General features: G+C 47.6%; 4 protein-coding genes across 4 annotated transcripts in view; 2 read left to right on the forward strand and 2 right to left on the reverse strand.

The window, feature by feature from the left end:
• Nucleotides 1–1,261, forward strand: part of EAH_00005830 (3',5'-cyclic nucleotide phosphodiesterase, putative) — a gene marked incomplete at both ends in the record, with an annotated part of 1,864 nt that extends 603 nt beyond the window's left edge. Inside the window, 2 exons of the mRNA XM_013396388.1 lie at nt 36–190; nt 760–1,261. Coding sequence (XP_013251842.1) covers nt 36–190; nt 760–1,261 — 657 coding nt within the window. The remainder of the gene's footprint in view (nt 1–35; nt 191–759) is intronic.
• A 3,301-nt stretch (nt 1,262–4,562) lies between these two features.
• EAH_00005840 (hypothetical protein, conserved) lies at nt 4,563–7,883 on the reverse strand (the record flags this gene model as incomplete). Its single annotated transcript, XM_013396389.1, has 9 exons — nt 4,563–4,639; nt 4,967–5,010; nt 5,414–5,503; nt 5,691–5,803; nt 5,972–6,075; nt 6,212–6,391; nt 6,498–6,860; nt 7,067–7,451; nt 7,881–7,883. 9 exons carry the CDS (start codon nt 7,881–7,883, stop codon nt 4,563–4,565), a joined length of 1,359 nt encoding a protein of 452 aa, XP_013251843.1.
• Nucleotides 7,884–8,890: 1,007 nt separating this feature from the next.
• Nucleotides 8,891–13,710, forward strand: EAH_00005850 (eukaryotic translation initiation factor 2 gamma subunit, putative; the record flags this gene model as incomplete). The annotated part of the gene is made up of 11 exons (XM_013396390.1): nt 8,891–8,923; nt 9,124–9,186; nt 9,381–9,508; nt 9,746–9,883; nt 10,313–10,496; nt 10,810–10,879; nt 11,154–11,314; nt 11,639–11,775; nt 12,180–12,405; nt 12,765–12,911; nt 13,576–13,710. The coding sequence occupies 11 exons, from the start codon at nt 8,891–8,893 to the stop codon at nt 13,708–13,710; spliced, it is 1,422 nt and encodes a 473-aa protein (XP_013251844.1).
• An 806-nt stretch (nt 13,711–14,516) lies between these two features.
• Nucleotides 14,517–18,763, reverse strand: EAH_00005860 (hypothetical protein, conserved; the record flags this gene model as incomplete). Its single annotated transcript, XM_013396391.1, has 7 exons — nt 14,517–14,707; nt 15,032–15,071; nt 15,318–15,600; nt 16,081–16,155; nt 16,398–16,452; nt 16,990–17,055; nt 17,383–18,763. 7 exons carry the CDS (start codon nt 18,761–18,763, stop codon nt 14,517–14,519), a joined length of 2,091 nt encoding a protein of 696 aa, XP_013251845.1.
• Nucleotides 18,764–18,912: the final 149 nt, after the last annotated feature.

An 18,912-nucleotide genomic window follows, 5' to 3' on the forward strand; every position in this document is an offset into this window, starting at 1 on the left:
GGGTTTAGGGTTTAGGGTTTAGGGTTTGTGTGCAGGGCGACGAAGAGCGTTTGCGTTCTTTGCCGGTTTCACCTTTGTGCGATCGAGAGAAGCATGCAGACGCTCCGAAGAGCCAAATGGGTTTTATTAATTTTGTTGCGAAGCCTCTTTTTGATGAGTTGGCTGCAGTGGATATAGGCGGCGCTGTCGAGTGAGCCACCTGCCTAGACACCCCAAAACCCTAAACCCTAAACCCTAAACCCTAAACATTACGCAAGAGAACCACTTTCAAGAAACAAACGAGGGATTCGAACCACTGGCAACACAAAACCCTAAACAACTGAGAAGACAAGAGAAATAATAATAATAATAACAAACCCTAAACCCTAAACGGGAGAGTCAAAGCACCTGCTACTCTTCAACAGTCTCGTCGCCTACTCGAGCAGCAGCGACAAACCCTAAACCCTAAACCCTAAACCTGATATATAAATAGATACAATGTGCATAATAAATACACAGCGACATCAACAAACAACTAATTAAATATAATGTATACGTGTATATATACAATATAATATATATATATATATACATATGTCTATATATATATATATATATATATATATTAAGCCCTATGCACAGACACTCCATCCCGAGCTTAGATTGCGGGTAGATAAGAAGTTGCATGCATACAGTTGAATAGAAGTAAGCATAAGAAAGCGTAAGCAATAGCTGAAGGATAATAATAAATAAAAGTATTGTGTTTGCTTATGTGTACAGACGAGAAGTGCTTCCGAACATAAGAGGAAATGCATGCAGGTGGGAGGCCCTCAGCAGCGCAGGTGTAACGATACCGCAGTTTCTGGAGCCTTGGCCTTCTGCTTTGCTGCAGTGCAGCAGCAGCAGCAGCAGCAGCACCACCGGGAATGGATTGCCCCCTCTAGCTGCTGCTGCTGTTGCTGCTGCTGCTGCACGCGTACAAGCAAATGCTACTGCGCCTACAGGAACGAAACTGCAAGTATTAAATCAAAAAATACAGCAAAAAGCAACAGACGGGGTTAAAACAACAAAGATAGACCTCAGGCCTCTCCTTATACATAGTGAAACGAACCGTCACAGATGCAGCAGCAGCAGCCAGCAGCAGCAGCAGCAACAGCAGCAGCAACAGCAGCAGCAACTCCTGCAGCAGCAGCAGCATCAATGCATGCAAAACAGCAGCGCAGCAAGTCACCGACCCAGCTCCCAACACCAAAGCAGCAAGAACCAACTCCAAGGGAAATAATACGAAAATGCTGCTTAAGTCTGTTGTACATACACCCCAGGATAATTGCATGCATGTATATACATACATGCATACATGTTTATAGGGGAGAGACAGGAGCAGCATTTATCCATCATTATTTCATTTACAGTTTTCTTTATAATATTATTAAGAACACTGTTGAAGATGATTGTCTCTTTAAGATGGTGCTTTTCTTTTGGGGTGTCTGTGCGTACAGCCCAACACAACAAATGCTGCAGCAATGCATTCAAAACTTTCCTTTTTTTACCGCTTCTTTCTTTTCTCCTTGCTTCTTTCTGCTTGCAACAACTACCGCACCTATCACCAACAATACCAGCAGCAGCAGCAGCAGCAGTAGTAGCAGCAGCAGCAGCAGTAGCAGCAGCAAACAGCTGTAGGTAGCAACAGTAGCAGCAGCAGCAGCAACAACAGCAGCAGCAAGTTGTCTTTGTGGCTCCACGCTCGCCTACAGTTCTATGATTGCCTTTCATGGTTTTGTTCGTTCAGCTGTTTTGTTCGTTTCTACTTAGTTCAGGGTTTAGGGTTTAGGGCTTGGACTAAAAGGGTTTAGGGTTTGGCCTAAACCCTAAATCCTAGTGTTGGGAAGGCAATAAATGAACTGCAGAAGAATTGAAATGAAAGAAAGAAGAAAAAAAAGCGATTATAAATATTATAATCGCGGTTTCTTTATATTATTTGGGGTGTACAGGCAGCTGCAGCCTCTGCTAGAGGCGCTGCGAAGTGTTGTTATTTTGCTGAGCAGCAAAAATAAAAGAAAATTTTTTTTCTTTCTTTTCCTTCATTGAACTCCATCTCATTTCATTGATAAAATACCACAACTCGCACCTAAATTTAGCTGAAGGCCGGGAAGGCCCCAAGCTAGCTGGAGGGCTGTCTAGCTAGCTAGCTAGCTAGCTAGCTGTTCAGCTGTCCATCCAGCCGGGTAGCCAGCTAGGTAGCCCACCACCTAGCAACCTAGCCATCTAGCTAGCCTAGCTAGCTAGCTAGCTAGCCAGCTACACAGCCAGCCAGCTAGCTAGACAGCCCGCCAGCTAGCTAGCTAGCTAGCTAGCCGCTGTAGAGGGCTGCGGCGTGCCCCAGCCTTTCGGTAAGGTTCTTATTTCATAGGAAGCAGGAAATGTAGAAGGCTGAGGCATTGGAAGAAGCGGAAATGATTGGGCCTTTGAAAGGATTGACTTTTCTTCTGCAGTGTCAGCAAGAAGAAAAGAAGTAATTAACTCTTTTTCTTTGTTTTTCACCCGAAGTAAAGAACGAAGATATCCCAAACAAACAAAGGGAGGAGCCGAACGATACAAAAAACGAACGCGGTATATAGACCCTGAGATACATCCACATAAACCCTAAACCCTAAACCCTAAAGCCCTAAACGCTAACCCCTAACCTCAAAACCCTAAACCCTCAACTATAACTTTTAAACCGTGAACCCTACCCCCTAATCCCTAAACCCTTATTCGTAAACCCTAACTCGTAAACCCTAAACCCTAAACCCTAAACCCTAAACCCTACCTGGTTGGAGGCCTTCAAGGACGACAGTCTTTTTGGTGTTTTCATATAAAACGAAATCCATTGCACGTTTTTCCGTGCCTCCTTCTTGACTCAGAAGCAAACGAACGCAGCAATTTGAATTTGCTTTTAAACGAACCCTAAGAAGAAGAACAAAGATATAAACAAAAGAAAACAAACTAACAATCAAATAAATAAAAGAAAGAAAGAACATAAACTAACAATTAAAAAGAATAAATAAAAGAAACAAACAAAACAAACAAATAAATGAAAAAATAAATAAACGAGAATGATGAGCAAGCAAGTAAAAGGGACGCAAAGAAAAACAAATAAATAAATAAATAAAACAAACAAACGAACAACTAATAAAAAGAATGCATACAAGACACGAAACAAACAAAAACTAAAAAGAATAAATAAAAGAAAACAAACAATACTACCAAACAAATAAATTAATAAAGAGAGAAAAGCAAGAAACATTTATTTATTTTATTTTTGTTTTTATTATGATTCTCCTACTTTTATCGTTTTATTTACTATTTACATTAATTTAATTTAATTTAATTTAATTTAATTTGGTTTAATTAAATTTTTATTTAAACTAATTTAAAATTATTATTCTTCATACTCTGCTGCCGTTTTATTAATTTTTTATATTTATTTATTTAATAGGATTATATTTGAATAATTTTAATCTCCTTTAAATAACTTTAATCAATTTAAATTAAATTTATTTAATTTAATTAGTTTAGTTTAATTAATTTAATTTAATTTAATTAATTTAATTTATTATTATTATTCTTCGTCTCACTCTGCTGTTGTTTTATTAACAATTCGAATGAAGGGCAGCTCCGACAAAAAAACAAATTCAGGGATTGGAACCTGAGACAAATAATAAAATAAAATAAAATAAAATAAAATAAATTAATTAAATTAAATTAAATTAAATTAAATTAAATAAAACAAACAGAGTTAAAATAAATAGATAGATAATATAAATAAATAAATAAATATATAAATATATAAAGCAAAGAAGCGAATGGAAATGTAAGCAAATAAACAAACAAACAAATAAACAAATAAATAAAAAGCAAACAAATAAGCAGATAAATAAAAGAAGCAGACGACGATGAAAAAGAAAAGCAAACAAAACCTAAAAAAGAAGTAAACGAGCTGAAGAAAAGAAAGAAGGATGCAAAGCAAAGACAAACAAAAAGAGAGGTGACGCAGAAACCAATACAAAACAAAACCCCAGAAGATACAAAACCCTAAACCCTAAACCCTAAACCCTAGCACAGGCATACAACAAGAAACAACAAACCCTAGATCACGCAGTATATCGATTGCAAACCCTAAACCCTAAACCCTAAACCATAAGTCATAGGCTATAAAGACAAAGGCAAACACTATACCACACATTTTGCCCATCACAAACCCTAAACCCTAAACCCTTAACCCTAAACCCTAAACGAAATTCAAATAAGAGATGAATAGCTTAGTATTATTGCTTACCTTTTCTGAGCTGACGGCCGCCCCCATGTTGTTATTATTGTCTCCCTTCTGATGTTGTTTGTTGTGCTGTTTATATTTGTTTTTCTGTTTTATATTTTTGTTTGATGTATATTTATTTATTTGTTATAAGTATACTGTATGCATGAGCCTCCCTTAGAGTATCGATGCTTTGTTTGTTTATCTTGGTGCTGCAGCTGCTGCTTCTGGTGCTGTTATAATCTCTTCCTTTATTTATTCTCCTAAATAAAGGGTTTTGCTGCTGCTGCTACTGCTGCTGCTGTTGCTGCTGCTGCTGCTGCTGCTGCTGACCGCTTATAAGCTCAGCAGCAGAAGGCTCAGCAGCTAGCAGCACCGATGCCCAAAGCTTGCACACGAAGGAAATAAAGCGAATACACTTCTTTGTAGAAATAAATAATAATTAAATCAATTAAATAACCTCAATTAATAAATTAAAATAAACAGAAAAGATAAAACTTTCACACAATGCAACACTCAGACACGAGCGACCGCCTTCGCCGGCGCTGCAGCAGCAGCAGCAGCAGCTGTAGATGCTGCTGCTGCTGCCGCTGCTGCTGCTGCTGCTGTTGTTTTTTAGCTTTAAATGATATATTTTAGTTCTATTTTGTTGTTTTTACTGAAAAAATAAATAAAGCTGCGCAGACACCCCACCAACAACATTCGAAGGTGCCGTCGCCAGCACAGTCACCTGTGGGCTGCGCCCTAAACCCTAAACCCTAAACCCTAAACCCTAAACCCTAAACGCTAAATGTTAACCCTAAACCCTAAACTCTAACCCTCAATAGTTTGCTTCTAAGCCCTGAACCCTGATATCCAGGCCACACAGTCTTTGAACTCTAAACCCTAATGACATCAAAACCCTAAACCCTCAATCATAACCTCTAAACTAGGTCTACCCTATCAGACTAGGTTTAGGGCTTAGGGTTTAGGGTTTAGGGTAACTACGCCGAAGCCCCAACCCTAAAAAAATTTATAAATTGCAGTTAACAGACGTCAAACGCCTCACAGCCGCTGCACTAACAGCAGCAGTAGCAGCACTTGCTGCTGCTGCTGTTGCTGCTTCTGCAGCAGCAGCAGCTGCTGCTGCTGCAGTGTCACCGTTGATGTGCAGCAAGGGCTGCCTTGAGGGGTTTTAATTTGAGTTCATCTGCTGCTTCCAGCAGATGCTGCAGCAGTTGCGCCTCCTTCCTGAGCTCAACGAGAAACAGCAGCAGCCCAAACCCTAAACCCTAAACCCTAAACCCTCACCTCGTCAGGGAATCGGCGTGCTGCAGCAGCGACGGCTCAAACGTTTGCAGAGACGCCTTGCAGTCAAAGGCAGCAGCAGCAAACACCCTAAACCCTAAACCCCAAACCCTAAACCCTTAACCCTCACCTCGTCAGAGAACCGACGTGCTGCAGCAGCAACGGCTCAAATGTCTGCAGCAAAGCCTCGCAGTCAAAGGCAGCAGCAGCAAACCCCCGAAGCAACTCCAGGACATCAGCAACCTGAACACACAAACCCTAAACCCTAAACCCTCAAAGGTGCGCTTTGCAGCCACCGCCGCGCATCTCCGCACTTCAGCTGATCTTCCAGCCTCATGCGCTTCGGTGCTCTCCCCGGGTTCCTCAAAGGGTTTAGGGTTTAGGGTTTAGGGTTTAGGGTTTAGGGTTTACTGAGAAGCTTGCGTGCAACTCCAGCGCCCTGCTTTCTATTTGTTTGAGTAGGAGAGGAAAACGAAGGCCGCAGCCGTTAAACCCAGCGACTGCCCTGCTTAGTTCTGAACGCAAACCCTAAACCCTAAACCCTAAACCCTAAACCCTAGATGTACCCTGAGGCGTCGAGGAGCCACAGTTTGACATGGCCTAGGGTTTAGGGTTTAGGGTTTAGGGTTTAGGGTTTAGGGTTTTGTTCACCTGCGGGTTCCAATGAAGGGACAGACGCTGCGATCTTCCGCCAAACAAGGCGGCCCAGCAACTGCAGCTGTTGCTGTTGCTGCTGCTGCTGCTGCACTATCAGGTGGTCCGGCTGCAGCAGCAGCTGCTGCTGCCGCGGTCTCATAGTCGCTGCTTCCAGTATCCGCAGCACTTCGCTCCCTGCAGCAAATCAAAGAACCAGAGACAAACCCTAAACCCTAAGCCCTAAACCCTAAACCCTTGATGGAAAGCCTAAAGAAAGGAGAAAAGGATTGAAATGAAGTACCTGAGAGCTGATAAAGAACTCTCGGTAGGTGCGCGTTGAGGTGTACATACACCTCGGGATAAGCATCTAAAGGCTTAACTCGCGTTGCTAGGAGCCCAAATAAAATAAACAAACTTCTCCCAACTGAAAGTCGCTCGTTTGCTGCTGCTGCTGCAACTGCTGCTGCAACTGCTGCGCTCGCAGGTGTCACTCCTGCTGCTGCAGAGGCTCGTGCTGCTGCTGCTGCTGCCTTCCCTGCATGCTTCTGCTGCTGCTGCTGCTGCTGCTGCTGCTGCTGCTGCTGCTGCAGCCGACGCTGAGTGCCGCTGCGCTTGGGGGAAACCGCAAGGGAACCGAAAGACGGCGCCACGGCGACGAAGAACCCTGAAGCCCAAGCACTAAACCCTAAACCCTAAACCCTAAACCCTAATTTTCTTCCTACTTTGGAACTGCCAACCCCAAGCCGTAAACCCTAAAGCCCAGCCCTTAAACCTTGGGCGGCAAGCCCTGGAGTCACCATCTAGAGCCAAGCCTACCTAAACCCTAAACCCTAAACCCTAGACCCTAAGCTCTCGAGGAAGCCTGCCTACCTGTGTCTCTGTTATGTGCATGCATAGCAGCAGCAACAAGTGCTGCATCTTCAAACGAAAACAAATGAAGACTCTCCTTTGCTCGGCGCCCAAAGACGCTCCAAAAGCCTTCGCTCTTCACTGTCCTCTTGGGGATCGCCTCTGGGATCGCCTCTGGGATCGCCCCCGGGATCGTCCCCGGGATCGTCCCCGGGATCGCCTCTGGGATCGCCTCTGGGACTGCCCCCGGGATCGTCCCTGGGATCGCCTCTGGGATCGCCTCTGGGATCGCCTTGCGAGACGATCCCGAGGGACGAGAGAGGAGAGAGGAATAGGCGACGGAGTTCAACAGCAACTCTCGCGCAGTACACACCAAACCATCAACGTCCGCAGACACCAGAACATCCTGCACGCAAACCCTAAACCCTAAACCCTAAACCCTAATACCTAGACCCCCAACCTCCCAACACCCCCCAAATAGCATACATACAGTAAATACGGGAAGTCTAAAGGCACTGGCAGTGCAGCTGGGGGTTTAAAGGAGCTGCCCCGTCGTCGTTAATGCTTTAAGGTTTAGGGTTTAGGGTTTAGGGTTTAGGGTTTAGGGTTTAGGGTTTAGGGTTTACTCTGTATTTTTTGCGAGCTATTTGGGGGTTTAAAACAAACTTAAGACGACGAAAAGGACCGTCAGAGAGGCCGTGGGCGGTGGGGGTGCACAGAGAGCGGCCTGGGCCGCCCCCAAGTAGCACGCGTGAGACGCGCAGCATCCTAAACCCTAAATCCTAAACCCTAAACCCTAGACCCTAGAAGAAGGATCGTAACACCGAATACGAACCATCGGGACGCATGTGAAGGGCAAAGAAAAGGGGAAGGAGAGTGACGGAAAGGCTGCTGATACAGCTCAGGCTGCTGCTGCTGCTGCAGTTGCTGCTGCTGTTGCTGCTGCGGTTGCTGCTGTGGCGGTGGTTGGTGCTGCGGCTGTTGTTGTTGCTGCTGCTGCTGTTACTGTTGGTGCCGATGATATCTGTCTTGCTGCAGCTCGTGCTGCTGCGTTGCCCTTACTGCTGGTGGTGTTGCTGTTGTTGCTGCTATAATGTTGCTGCTGCTGCTGCTGCTGCTGCTGCTGCTGCTGCTGCTGCGGTCGGTGTGGTGGGGCCCAACGCCGAAGGGTGCAAAGACTCCCTAAACCCTAAACCCTAAACCCTCAATCTGAACCCAAAACCCTGATGAGTGTTTGCTGGAGGCTCACTGTGTCGGCCGTCTGTATCGAGTTGCGCTGAGGTGTATGTACACCTAAAAATGTAATAATGCTGCAGCTTATTTCTTTTCGAAGCCTAGAAAATACTAACAAAGAAATATAAAACAGATTAATAATTTATTTATTTTTGCTTACCTACGCTGCTGCACATGCCGAAGTGTTGGGGCTGCCTTGCTGCTGTGCATGCAAAACCCGTGGGTCGTAAACCCTAAACCCTAAACCCTAAACTCCTAAACCCTAAACCCTAGAACAGCACTTGCCAACATCGGGATTTGTAATTAGGGTTTTATATTGTCTTCTACTCTGCCCAGATCCCATACGTGGCTTGCTGCCTGGTGAGTGCTAACTCCAGGGCTTGGCGGTAGGGTTTAGGGTTTAGGGTTTAGGGTTTGTGGAGCAGACTAAGACCCCTTTTTTGCTTCCAAATGCTACAGAAGTGATAGTCATTGATTCGAGGGAGTGAGGTTGGAGAACAAACCCTCGAAAAGCCACGCATGCAGTGGTACGGTTCAAGATTTAGGGTTTAGGGTTTAGGGTTTAGGGTTTGATCCATCTGTGCAGCGACTGCAAAACCAACGTGTGGGAAAATGGCGGCCACAGTGGACCACCTTCTTCCCCAGGTGAGGGTTTAGGGTTTAGGGTTTTGCGTTGACGATTAGGGCAGAGGGAAGGTGTGGGGTTTAGGGTTTAGGGTTTAGGGTTTCGATCTGCACAGTCTGGGGGATGTTGAGACGTCGGGCGCCATAGGGCTTGTCTGACTTGTCTTGTGGGGTTTAGGGTTTAGGGTTTAGGGTTTAGGGTTTAGGGTTTTGATGCGCAGGATTTGTCGAAGCTGGACATAGCCAAGCTTACACCTTTGTCTCCTGAAGTGATAAGCCGGCAGGTACGCCTAAACCCTCAACCCTAAACCCTAAACCCTTGGATATGTTACCGTGTGCAGTTTAGAGTGTGTGGGGTCGGCAATTTGGTCGCGTGTGAGGCTGAAGGGTTTAGGGTTTAGGGTTTGCGGCTGTTGGTTCGGGGGCTAGGGTTTAGGGTTTAGGGTTTAGGGTTTAGGGTTTAGGGTTTTGTGTTTAGGCGACTATTAACTTCGGAACCATCGGCCATGTGGCCCACGGGAAGTCGACGGTCGTCCGCGCTGTCTCGGGTGTACAGACAGTTCGCTTTAAACATGAAAAGGAAAGAAATATCACTATCAAGTTGGGGTGAGGCTTAGAATTAGGGTTTAGGGTTTAGGGTTTAGGGTTTAGGGAGGTTGTGGTGTGGGATAGTACACTGTAACTGTCTTAAGGCGACGATTTGGTGGCCCGTAAGATTTTAGGGTTTAGGGTTTAGGGTTTAGAGTATGGTGGGTTATACGCTGTTTGTCTGCTTCCCCGTGGGACTGCGGGATTAGGGTTTAGGGTTTAGGGTTTAGGGTTTACGTTGGGGTGTACGTACAGCTACGCCAACGCGAAGATATACAAATGCACCAACCCTGACTGCCCTCCCCCCGAGTGCTACCGTTCATATGGGTCTTCAAAGGAAGATGACCCTCCTTGCTTACGCCCTGGCTGCGGCGCTAAGATGAAGCTTATGAGGTTAGGGTTTAGGGTTTAGGGTTTAGGGTTTAGGGTTTACGGTGTCTAGTCCCGCATCGTCCGTGGTTTAGGGTTTAGGGTTTAGGGTTTAGGGTTTGCGGTTTGTGGTTTTGGGGTGTGTACGCACATACCGTTCGTAGCCTATCCTCGGTTGTTGATATAAAGATTAGGGTTTAGGGTTTAGGGTTTAGGGTTTGAGTATTTGGGGTGTATATGTCCGCATCGTTTATTATGTGTTATCCGTGAGTGGTTTAGGGTTTAGGGTTTAGGGTTTATGTATAGTAATGCATTATATCATCATGACATCGTATAGTTGGTGTTTCGTGGTGGTGGTATTTGATTGATTTATGGTTTAGGGTTTAGGGTTTAGGGTTTAGGGTTTGCGATTTAGGGTTTAGGGTTTAGGGTTTAGGGTTTTGGGGTGTATAGGCACGTATCTTTTGTGGACTGTCCTGGGCACGATATTCTGATGGCTACGATGTTAAACGGTGCTGCTGTGATGGATGCTGCTTTATTATTAATTGCGGGCAATGAGAGCTGCCCTCAGCCGCAAACCTCTGAGCATCTTGCTGCTGTGGAGATCATGAGGCTGCAGCACATCATCATCTTGCAGGTCCTAAACCCTAAACCCTAAACCCTAATTATACACCCCACAGAATAAACCAACACCTATGCAACACCAAGCCACGAACTATCCCGCACAATCGCAGCCTTAATATCACACCCACATCAAGGGTTTAGGGTTTGGGGGGGAGATGCTAGTAGGGTTTAGGGTTTAGGGTTTGGGGTTTACGGGGCTTAGGGTCCGTGGTTCAGACAGGGGCTAGGGTTTGGAGCGGGAGAGGTACGAGATGAGGGTGTGCATGCTGCAGTCGCGCTTCGAGGGTTTAGGGTTTAGGGTTTAGGGTGTATGTGGCTGAGCGCAGAATAAGGTCGAGCTGATTAAGGAGTCTCAGGCGCTGCAGCAGCAGCAGGAAATAAAGCAGTTTGTAGCAGGTATAAACCCTAAACCTTAGCAGCAGCAACGCCGGGAGTTCTTGGGGTTTGCTGCTTCCAGGGGTTCGTATTAGGGATTGGGGTTTAGGGTTTAGGGTTTAGGGTTTGGCGTTTGTAGTGTGTGTATTTTGTGCGTATTTCGTCGTACGGAGCATTTCCTTCTGTGGTGTTTTAGGGTGTAGGCTGTTATCTGGGGTTTAGGGTATTTAGGGTTTAGGGTGTTTAGGGTTTGGGGTGTTTAGGGTTTAGGGTTTAGGGTTTAGGGTTTGTTCAGGAACTGCTGCTGATAAGGCGCCTATTATTCCGGTGTCTGCGGTGCTGCGGTACAACATCGATGTTTTATGCGAATTTATTTGTACGCTTGTCCCGGTCCCTCACCGCGACTTCACAAGACCTCCGCAGCTTATCATCATCCGCTCCTTTGATGTCAACAAGGTTAGGGTTTAGGGTTTAGGGTTTAGAGGGTACGGGGTTGGGGTTGGGGTTTAGGGCGTAGGGTTTGGATGGTGTGGGGCGGGGTTTTGGGTCTAGGGTTTAGGGTTTGGAGGGTTCGGGATGGGGTTTAGGGTTTAGGGTTTAGGGTTTACAGTTTAGGGCTTGGAGGGTGCGGGATGGGGTTTAGGGTTTAGGGTTTGTGGCATCTGGGGTGGTTGGTTGCAGTTGGGGTTACTGTGTTACATGCGTGAGGGTTTAGGGTGTGGGGTAGGAGGATTAGGGTTTAGGGTTTAGGGTTTAGGGTTTGCGTTGTGGGGTGCTCAGCCTGGCGAGGAGGCGGAGAAGCTGCAAGGGGGAGTTGCTGGGGGTTCGATCAGCGAGGGTTTATTAAAAGTTGGTGATGAGATTGAGATTAGGCCAGGGATAATTACTAAAGACGCCTCGGGCTTCATTCAGTGCAGGTGCGAGGTTTAGGGTTTAGGGTTTAGGGTTTAGGGTTTAGGGTTTTTGTGTTGCATGCATGGAGGCAAGTAGAGTACCGCTTTTTTGTATTTGTTTTGTCTCGTTTTTTCTTGCTTTGTTTGTCTTTAACTTTATTTGTTTATGCCTTTAGGTGTCTGTAGAGCATTTTATCTCTACAGTGTATTTTTATTTGTTTATTTTTATTGTAATTATTTATTTTATTTGTTAATTTTGATCGTAAATGTTTATTACATTTGTTTATACGTTAATTGTAATAATTGTTTATTTAACATACATATATTAGTTCAAGCGAAGCGTAATTCTTTAATTAATTAATTAATTAAACTACACATATATTTATTTATTTATATTTATTTATTTATTTATTTATTTGTTTATTTAGGCCGATAGCATCTCGAGTAGTATCCTTATTTGCTGAAGAAAACCCTCTTCAATTTGCAGTGCCGGGGGGTTTAATTGGAGTCGGCACGAAAGTCGATCCCACGCTCACTCGCGCAGATCGGCTTGTGGGGCAGGTCTTAGGGCATCCGGGTCTATTGCCGGACTGCTTCATAGAGATTGATGTTAATTATTATCTACTTAGAAGACTTCTTGGTGTTAAAAGCCAAGTACGTACGGTCTAGGGTTTAGGGTTTAGGGTTTAGGGTTTAGGAGGGGGAGGGTTGGGGGGCAGAGCACCTGGATTTCGGGTTTTTTTCAGAGGGTTTAGGGGTTGGTTAGAGTTTTGGGGTTAGCGAGGCGTAGGATCTACGGCCTACGCTTTAGGGTTTAGGGTTTAGGGTTTAGGGTTTAGCTGTCAGGGATTAGGGTTTAAGGCTTTGATTTTAGGGTTTAGGGTTTAGGGTTTAGGGTTAGGCGGTTTGTGAGGTAGTGGGTGCTCGGGGCTGTGCTCGCGCACTGTCTTTCGGATGAGAGTTTAGGGTTTAGGGTTTAGGGTTTAGGGTTTAGGGTTTAGGGTTTGTTTCAGGAGGGGGACAAGTCGACGAAGGTCTCGAAGTTGAAGAAGGGAGAGTTCGTGATGGTTAATGTGGGCTCCACTTCAGTAGGCGCTCGCGTGGCGGGTGTAAAGCCCGAGATTGCGAAGCTCGAGCTTACGGGGCCTGTATGCACCCGGGTAAGGGTTTAGGATTTAGGGTTTAGGGTTTAGGGTATACGGGTTGGGGTTGTAGGGGCATCGGTAGAAGAGATCTGGAACGCCGTTCGGATGAGGGTTTAGGGTTTGGTGGGAGAGCGGGGGAGGAGGAGGGATTTGTTCCTCGCTTCAGTGGCTATCAAACCCTAAACCCTAAACCCTAAACCCTAATTTGTGTTGCTGCAGGTTGGAGACAAAGTAGCACTCAGTCGCCGAGTAGACAAACACTGGCGGCTGATTGGCTGGGGGCAGATTAATAAAGGAAAAACCCTCCTCCTTCAAGAGCCTCTCTAAACCCTAAACCCTAAACCCTTGCACTCGAATAAGCATGCAGGGTGACGCGCCTCTGCAAGTTGCAGCTGAGTTGCTGCTGCAGCAGCTGCAGCAGAAACAGCAGCAGCGAGAGTGTCTCTCCAGATCCAGATGGCATAGGGGTTTCTTTATAAACCCTAAACCCTAAACCCTCGCCCGTTTTGGTGTTGTCGGCTCAACGAGCAAAACGAAATTCTTTAATTGAGGGTTTAGGGTTTGGCCTGCGCAGCTGCAGCAACCCCAGGGTTTGGGGTTTAGAGTTTAATGTAGAAGCTGCATATCCTTGTGTATCTTGGCTGCTAGGGTTTAGGGTTTAGGGTTTTAGGGGCTACAGCTGAATGGTGCTGCTGCTGCTCTTGCTGCTAGCTGCGGTCGCTTCTGCAGCAGCAGCACTTCAGCGCGAACAGCAGCAGCAGCCGCAGCAGCAATACTAGCAGCAGAAGCAGCTTTATTAGCAACAGACGCCTGATAGTAACGTCGTGGCAAGCGGCAGAAGCAGCAGCTGCTGCTGCCGCTACTGCTAGTGCTGTGCTGCAGCTGCTGCTAGTGTTGCAGCTGCTGCTAGTGTTGCAGCAGGTGCTGCTTCTGCTGCACAGGAGCTTCTCAGGGAGCAGCAGCAGCTGGAACAGCAGAAGTCTATTGCTGCTAGCTGTTTACAGGGCAATACATAAACAGCAAAAGCACCCACAGTGATTGCTGCTGCAACTGCTGCTCCTGCTGCTGCGGCTACTGCTACAGCTGCTACTACTGCTGCTGCTACTGCTGCAGCTCTGCCTGTACAAATTGATATGGTGGTGTTGCAGTTGCTGCTGTTGCAGTGCTACCAGTGCTCATGCAGCCCTAGTTGCTGCACTCGCCGCTGCCGTGACAGCACGAGTACCTGCAGCAGCAGCACTTGCTACAGCAGCAGCAGCAACAGCAGCAGCAGCACTTGCTGCAGCAGCAGTTACTGCAGGAGGTATGTTCGTCTTATTTTTTCTTCGTCTGTGTCTTTCTCTTCTTGGGGTTGGGCTTTGCTGCCTCTGCTGGATCAGCCAAACGAAACGGCAGTGGGGGCAGCAGCAGCGGTTGCTGCTGCTGCTGCTGCTGCTGCTGCTGCTGCTGTTGGTTAGAGTCCCCCCTTTGAGAAGCCGTACAACAGCAGACGCACACAGCAGATATACACATTAGCATAGCCCTTCATACTTTTGCTGCTGCTTTTGCTGCTGCTGCTGCTGCTGCTGCAGTGCCCATAACTAAAGCCAGAGTAAGTGCAGCACAGCTGCAGCTTCAGTCTCACTTCTTTGTTGCTGCAGCCTTGCCCTTAGCCTGGGGTGTCTTTGCTGCTGCTGCTGCTTTTCCCTTCTTTTTCATCTTCTTTTGCCGCAGCAGCAGCAGCTGCTGCTGCTGCTGCTGTCGATAGGCAGCAACAGCAGCAAACACGCTCGGCTGCTGCAGCACTGACGCCGACATTGCAGTGGGGCAGTCTGAGGCAGCAGCAACAGCAGCAGCAGCAACAACAACAGCAACGGCAGCAGCAACAGCAACAGTAAAATATGCATGGACGCAAGGGGCGTTAGTAGCAACAACACAAGCAACAACTGCAGCAGCAGCAGCAACAACAGCAGCAGCAGCAACAACAACAGCAGCAGCAGCAGCGACAAGAGACTTGCCTCTCTCCGCCGCAGCTATTCTACGACGAGACGCTGCAGTGGCTGTGGCGTCTGGATCAAATGAGATAACTGCTGCTGCTGCTGCTGTTGCTGCTGCTGTTGCTGCTTCTCCACTGCCGTCATCAAGATTCCTCTAACCCCCACAAAAACATCTGCAAACCCCCGTCCTAAGTCTTAACTGCCCAAACCCTAAACCCTAAACCCTAAACCCTAAACCCTAGCCAGCAGCAGGCTCCCCTCGGCCGGAACAGGTATCAGGCAGGTTTCTTAGAACGCCTCAACCCCTAAACCCTCAAACCCCAATCCGATACTCTAAACCCTAGACCCTAAACTCTAAACCCTAAACCCTTCCTAGGCCCTAAATCCTAAACCCCAAACCCTAAACCCTAAACCCTATATCCCAAACGGTAGAAGTTGAGCTCACGCCAGATTTGATCGCATGCAAGGTGGCAGTTGAGGCTCCTGCAGCAGCAACTGTGTGATGCCTCTGCTGATGTTGCTGCTGCTGCTGCTGCTGCTCTTCCTCTTCGTCTTCGTCTTCGTATAGCTCTTGCTGCTGCTGCTGCTGCTCCTCATTGCTGCAGCCCTCATCGGCTTCTGCTGCTGCTCTTCGCTGCAGCCGAGGCGAAACCCCAGGGCTGCACGTAGCGACGGTGTGCCGCTGCTGCATCGATCGGCACCGCAGCTTCCAGTCATCTCGCTGCTTCCTGCAGCAGCAGCAGCAGCAGCAACAGCAGCAGCAGCAGCAACAGCAGCAGAAGCGGCAACGAGAGAGGCAGCAACGGTGATAGCACTCTTTTTGTCTTTGCAGAGGGGCTGCTGAAGGCCACGGCGTCTACGACTTCAAACCCTAAACCCTAAACCCTAAACCCTTGGCAGTGAACCCTCAAGACGTACTTCGTAGTCTCGGCTGGGGTCCAAATGGATCTCGTTGCCCTGCAGGCATCAAGGGATTAGGGTTTAGGGTTTAGGGTTTGCGTGGGGGTTTAGGGGTTGTCAGTACCCACTTCAGGGTGCCGCCAGAAAGAAGCGAAGGCTGAGAAGGTATAGCTACAGGATTAGGGTTAGGGTTTAGGGTTTAGGGCTTCGAGCCAAACCCTAAACCCTAGTCCCTCGACCCTCGGCCCCCATCCTTTCCGAGTGTCTAGGGTTAGGGCTAGGGTTTAGGGTTTAGGGTTTTCAAGTACTCCTCAACCTGGCGTGCAATGGCGTCACGATGAGCCTGCCAAGCCACTAAGCGTTCCCTCCTCTCAGCTTCTCTCCTACGTCATAAACCCTAAACCCTAAACCCTAAACCCTAAACCCTGTACCTTACACCCTACAAGAACGCTACCGCTACGGGCTAGGGTTTAGGGTTTCTGGTTGCCCTCTGCTGCTGCATGCACCCGCTGGCGAGCAGCAAACCATCGCTGGCAGAGTTGCAGGTTTTAGAGCTTTAGGGTTTAGGGTTTAGGGTTTGTGGCCGCACTCTGCTGCAGCCTGCTCGGCCTGTCGAGCAGCAAACCACCGCTGATGGAGCTGCGCCTCCACAAGAGAGCGGCGGTCGGAGGAAGGGTATCCTACAAGCACACACCTTAAATCCTAAACCCTAAACCCTAAACCCTAAACCCTCGGAGTAACGTGGGTCGCCGGGTTCTCAGAGGTGCAGCGCACAGGCGAGCAGCTATTTAAGATGGCGAAAAACCCTATATTCAAACCCTAAACCCTAAACCCTAGACCCTAAACCCTGGTCTGCAGCCTGAATTCTAACTAGCAAGCCAGCCATTGTACTGAGCCCAGCAATAGTGAAGTGCCACCCATTCGCAAACCCTAAACCCTAAACCCTAAACCCTAAACCCCAAACCCTTAGCACTAAATCTAAAACCCTAAACCCTAAACCCTAAGTCCTAAAGAGAACGGTGGTCGGGAGATGCGCCCCACAGTGTTGGCTGCGTTTTGCTTGTTTCGTTCTGAAGTGTAAATATTGGGTGTATTATGATAAAAATGCATTAAAAACATAAAATTAAAAAATAAAAACAATTAAAATTAAAAGACAAACATTAAAATATTAATTTAATATAAATATTAAAGATGACTGAAGTGGGATTCGAACCCACGCCCGCGAGGACTGCGGCCTGAACGCAGCGCCTTAGACCACTCGGCCATCCAGCCGAGATTTAACCCTAAACCCTAAACCCTAAACCCTAAACTTTAAATACTAAACATTAAACTATCAGTCGTAAACTTTGCAGGGTGTATGATTATTTTATGCTGCTTGTGCGTCTGTTTGCTTTGCTAGTTGCTCTAGTAAGAAAAGATTTTATTTAGGGTTTAGGGTTTAGGGTTTAGGGTTTAGAGTTTAGGGTTTAGAAGCCGCTTCACTTCATCTCCCACTCTGTTGAAAGAAAGAATAATACAGTGCAAACTAGAGACATACCACCGCTGCCTTAAGGTTAAGGGTTTAGGGTTTAAGGTTTAGGGTTTAGGGTTTAGGGTTATGGCCTTCGTACCCTGAAATTGAAACTGAAGGGGCCTCGTTGGTGGTTCGGGTGTCTCTTCTTCTTCATTCTCCCCCTGGGGCAGCACAAGGCCCCATGGGGTGTTGCCGCTAGGAATTTGATAATCAAAAAAGTTGCTGCTGTTGCTGCTGCTGCTGCTGCTGCTGCTCTCTGGGTGCTGCTGCTGCTGCTTTGACGGGGCAGGCCTGAAGAGGAGCTTCATTCTGTAGAGGCGGAGTTTGTCTGCTGCAGTGCATACGGGCATGTGCGACATAATATAATCATAAAAGGGGTTGTCTCCTTCCTGCTCCTGCTGCTGCTGCTGCTGCTGCTGCTGTTGCTGTTGCTGCTGCTGCTGCTGCAGGTCTTGCTGCTGATCTTCTTGCTCCCCGTACTCCTCCTCATCTTCTTCATCTTGCTCCTCTTCCTCTTGCTGCAGCAGCAGCAGCTGCTGCTTCCAAAAGGCAGAACCAGGCAGGGGTATATTTGTGGGCTCTAAAGGAGAGCCTCTCGACAACAGGGATGCTTCTTGCTGCTGCTGCTGTTGCTGCTGCTGTTGCTGCTGCTGCTGCTGCTGGTCCTCCTGGGGACAGCAGAATTTCTTATACCATCTATAAACATCTTCAAGCTGCCGCGCTTGGCTGCTCGGCGCATTGGGTTGCTGCAGCAGCAGCAGCAACCGTTGCAGCTCAACATACACTTGACGCTCGCTTGCAGCTGCTGCATCGGTCCCCTCGATGCTGCTGCTGCTGCTGCTGCTAGCTTGTTCATTGATCTTTTGCTTCAAGTTGTTGAGGGTCTCTACCATGGCACTGAACTTCGCATTAACTTGTAAACAACCTCCGCGCAGTTCAGCATCAGGTGCTGCTGCTGCTGTTGCTGTTGCTGTTGCTGGTGCTGCTGCTGTTGCTGCAGCTGCTGCTGCGGAAGGGTCAATGCTCACGGCAGCAACAGCAGCTTTTCTCTCCGCCGTCGTAGCAGCATCACTCTGCTGGTTTCCTGTAGCGCTTCTTTGCTGTTGCTTCTCATATGTTGCTGCTGCTGTTGCTGCTGCAGGGGCAGTTTCTGCGCTTGCTGCAGCAGCAGCAGCTTCTGCTTTTGCTGCTTCAGCGGCAGCCTTTGCTGCTGCTGCTGCTGCAGCACTTCTTGAAGGTACGAAGAAGGTGGCAGGTGCTGCTAACTTCCCGCTGCTGAGGACGCCCCTACCATTAGGCCCCGCAGCAACAGCAGCAGCAAAAGCATCGATTTGCTGCTGCAGCGGCAACGGCCTCCAGGCTCCTAAAGCAGCAGCATGACCTAGAGCTGCAACAAAACCCTCTTTAGTTTTTTTTGCTGAGGGTTTTGCTGCTGGCCGCTTCCCTCGCGTCTTCCCCTTTGGGGTTCTCCCCGGCATTTTCAGAAAAAGGGTTTAGGGTTTAGGGTTTAGGGTTTAGGGTTCAGGAGGTAGCGGCTCCCTCGAGGAGCAGAGAGGCGTCAGAGACAACAGTCCAATTTACAGAAGCAGCAGCAAGATGCAAGCAGCTGCAACAGGAAGAGCAAACG

This window comes from Eimeria acervulina, genomic scaffold, assembly GCF_000499425.1.
Source record: "Eimeria acervulina Houghton genomic scaffold, Eah_scaff24, whole genome shotgun sequence".
Taxonomy (NCBI): Eukaryota; Apicomplexa; class Conoidasida; order Eucoccidiorida; family Eimeriidae; genus Eimeria; species Eimeria acervulina.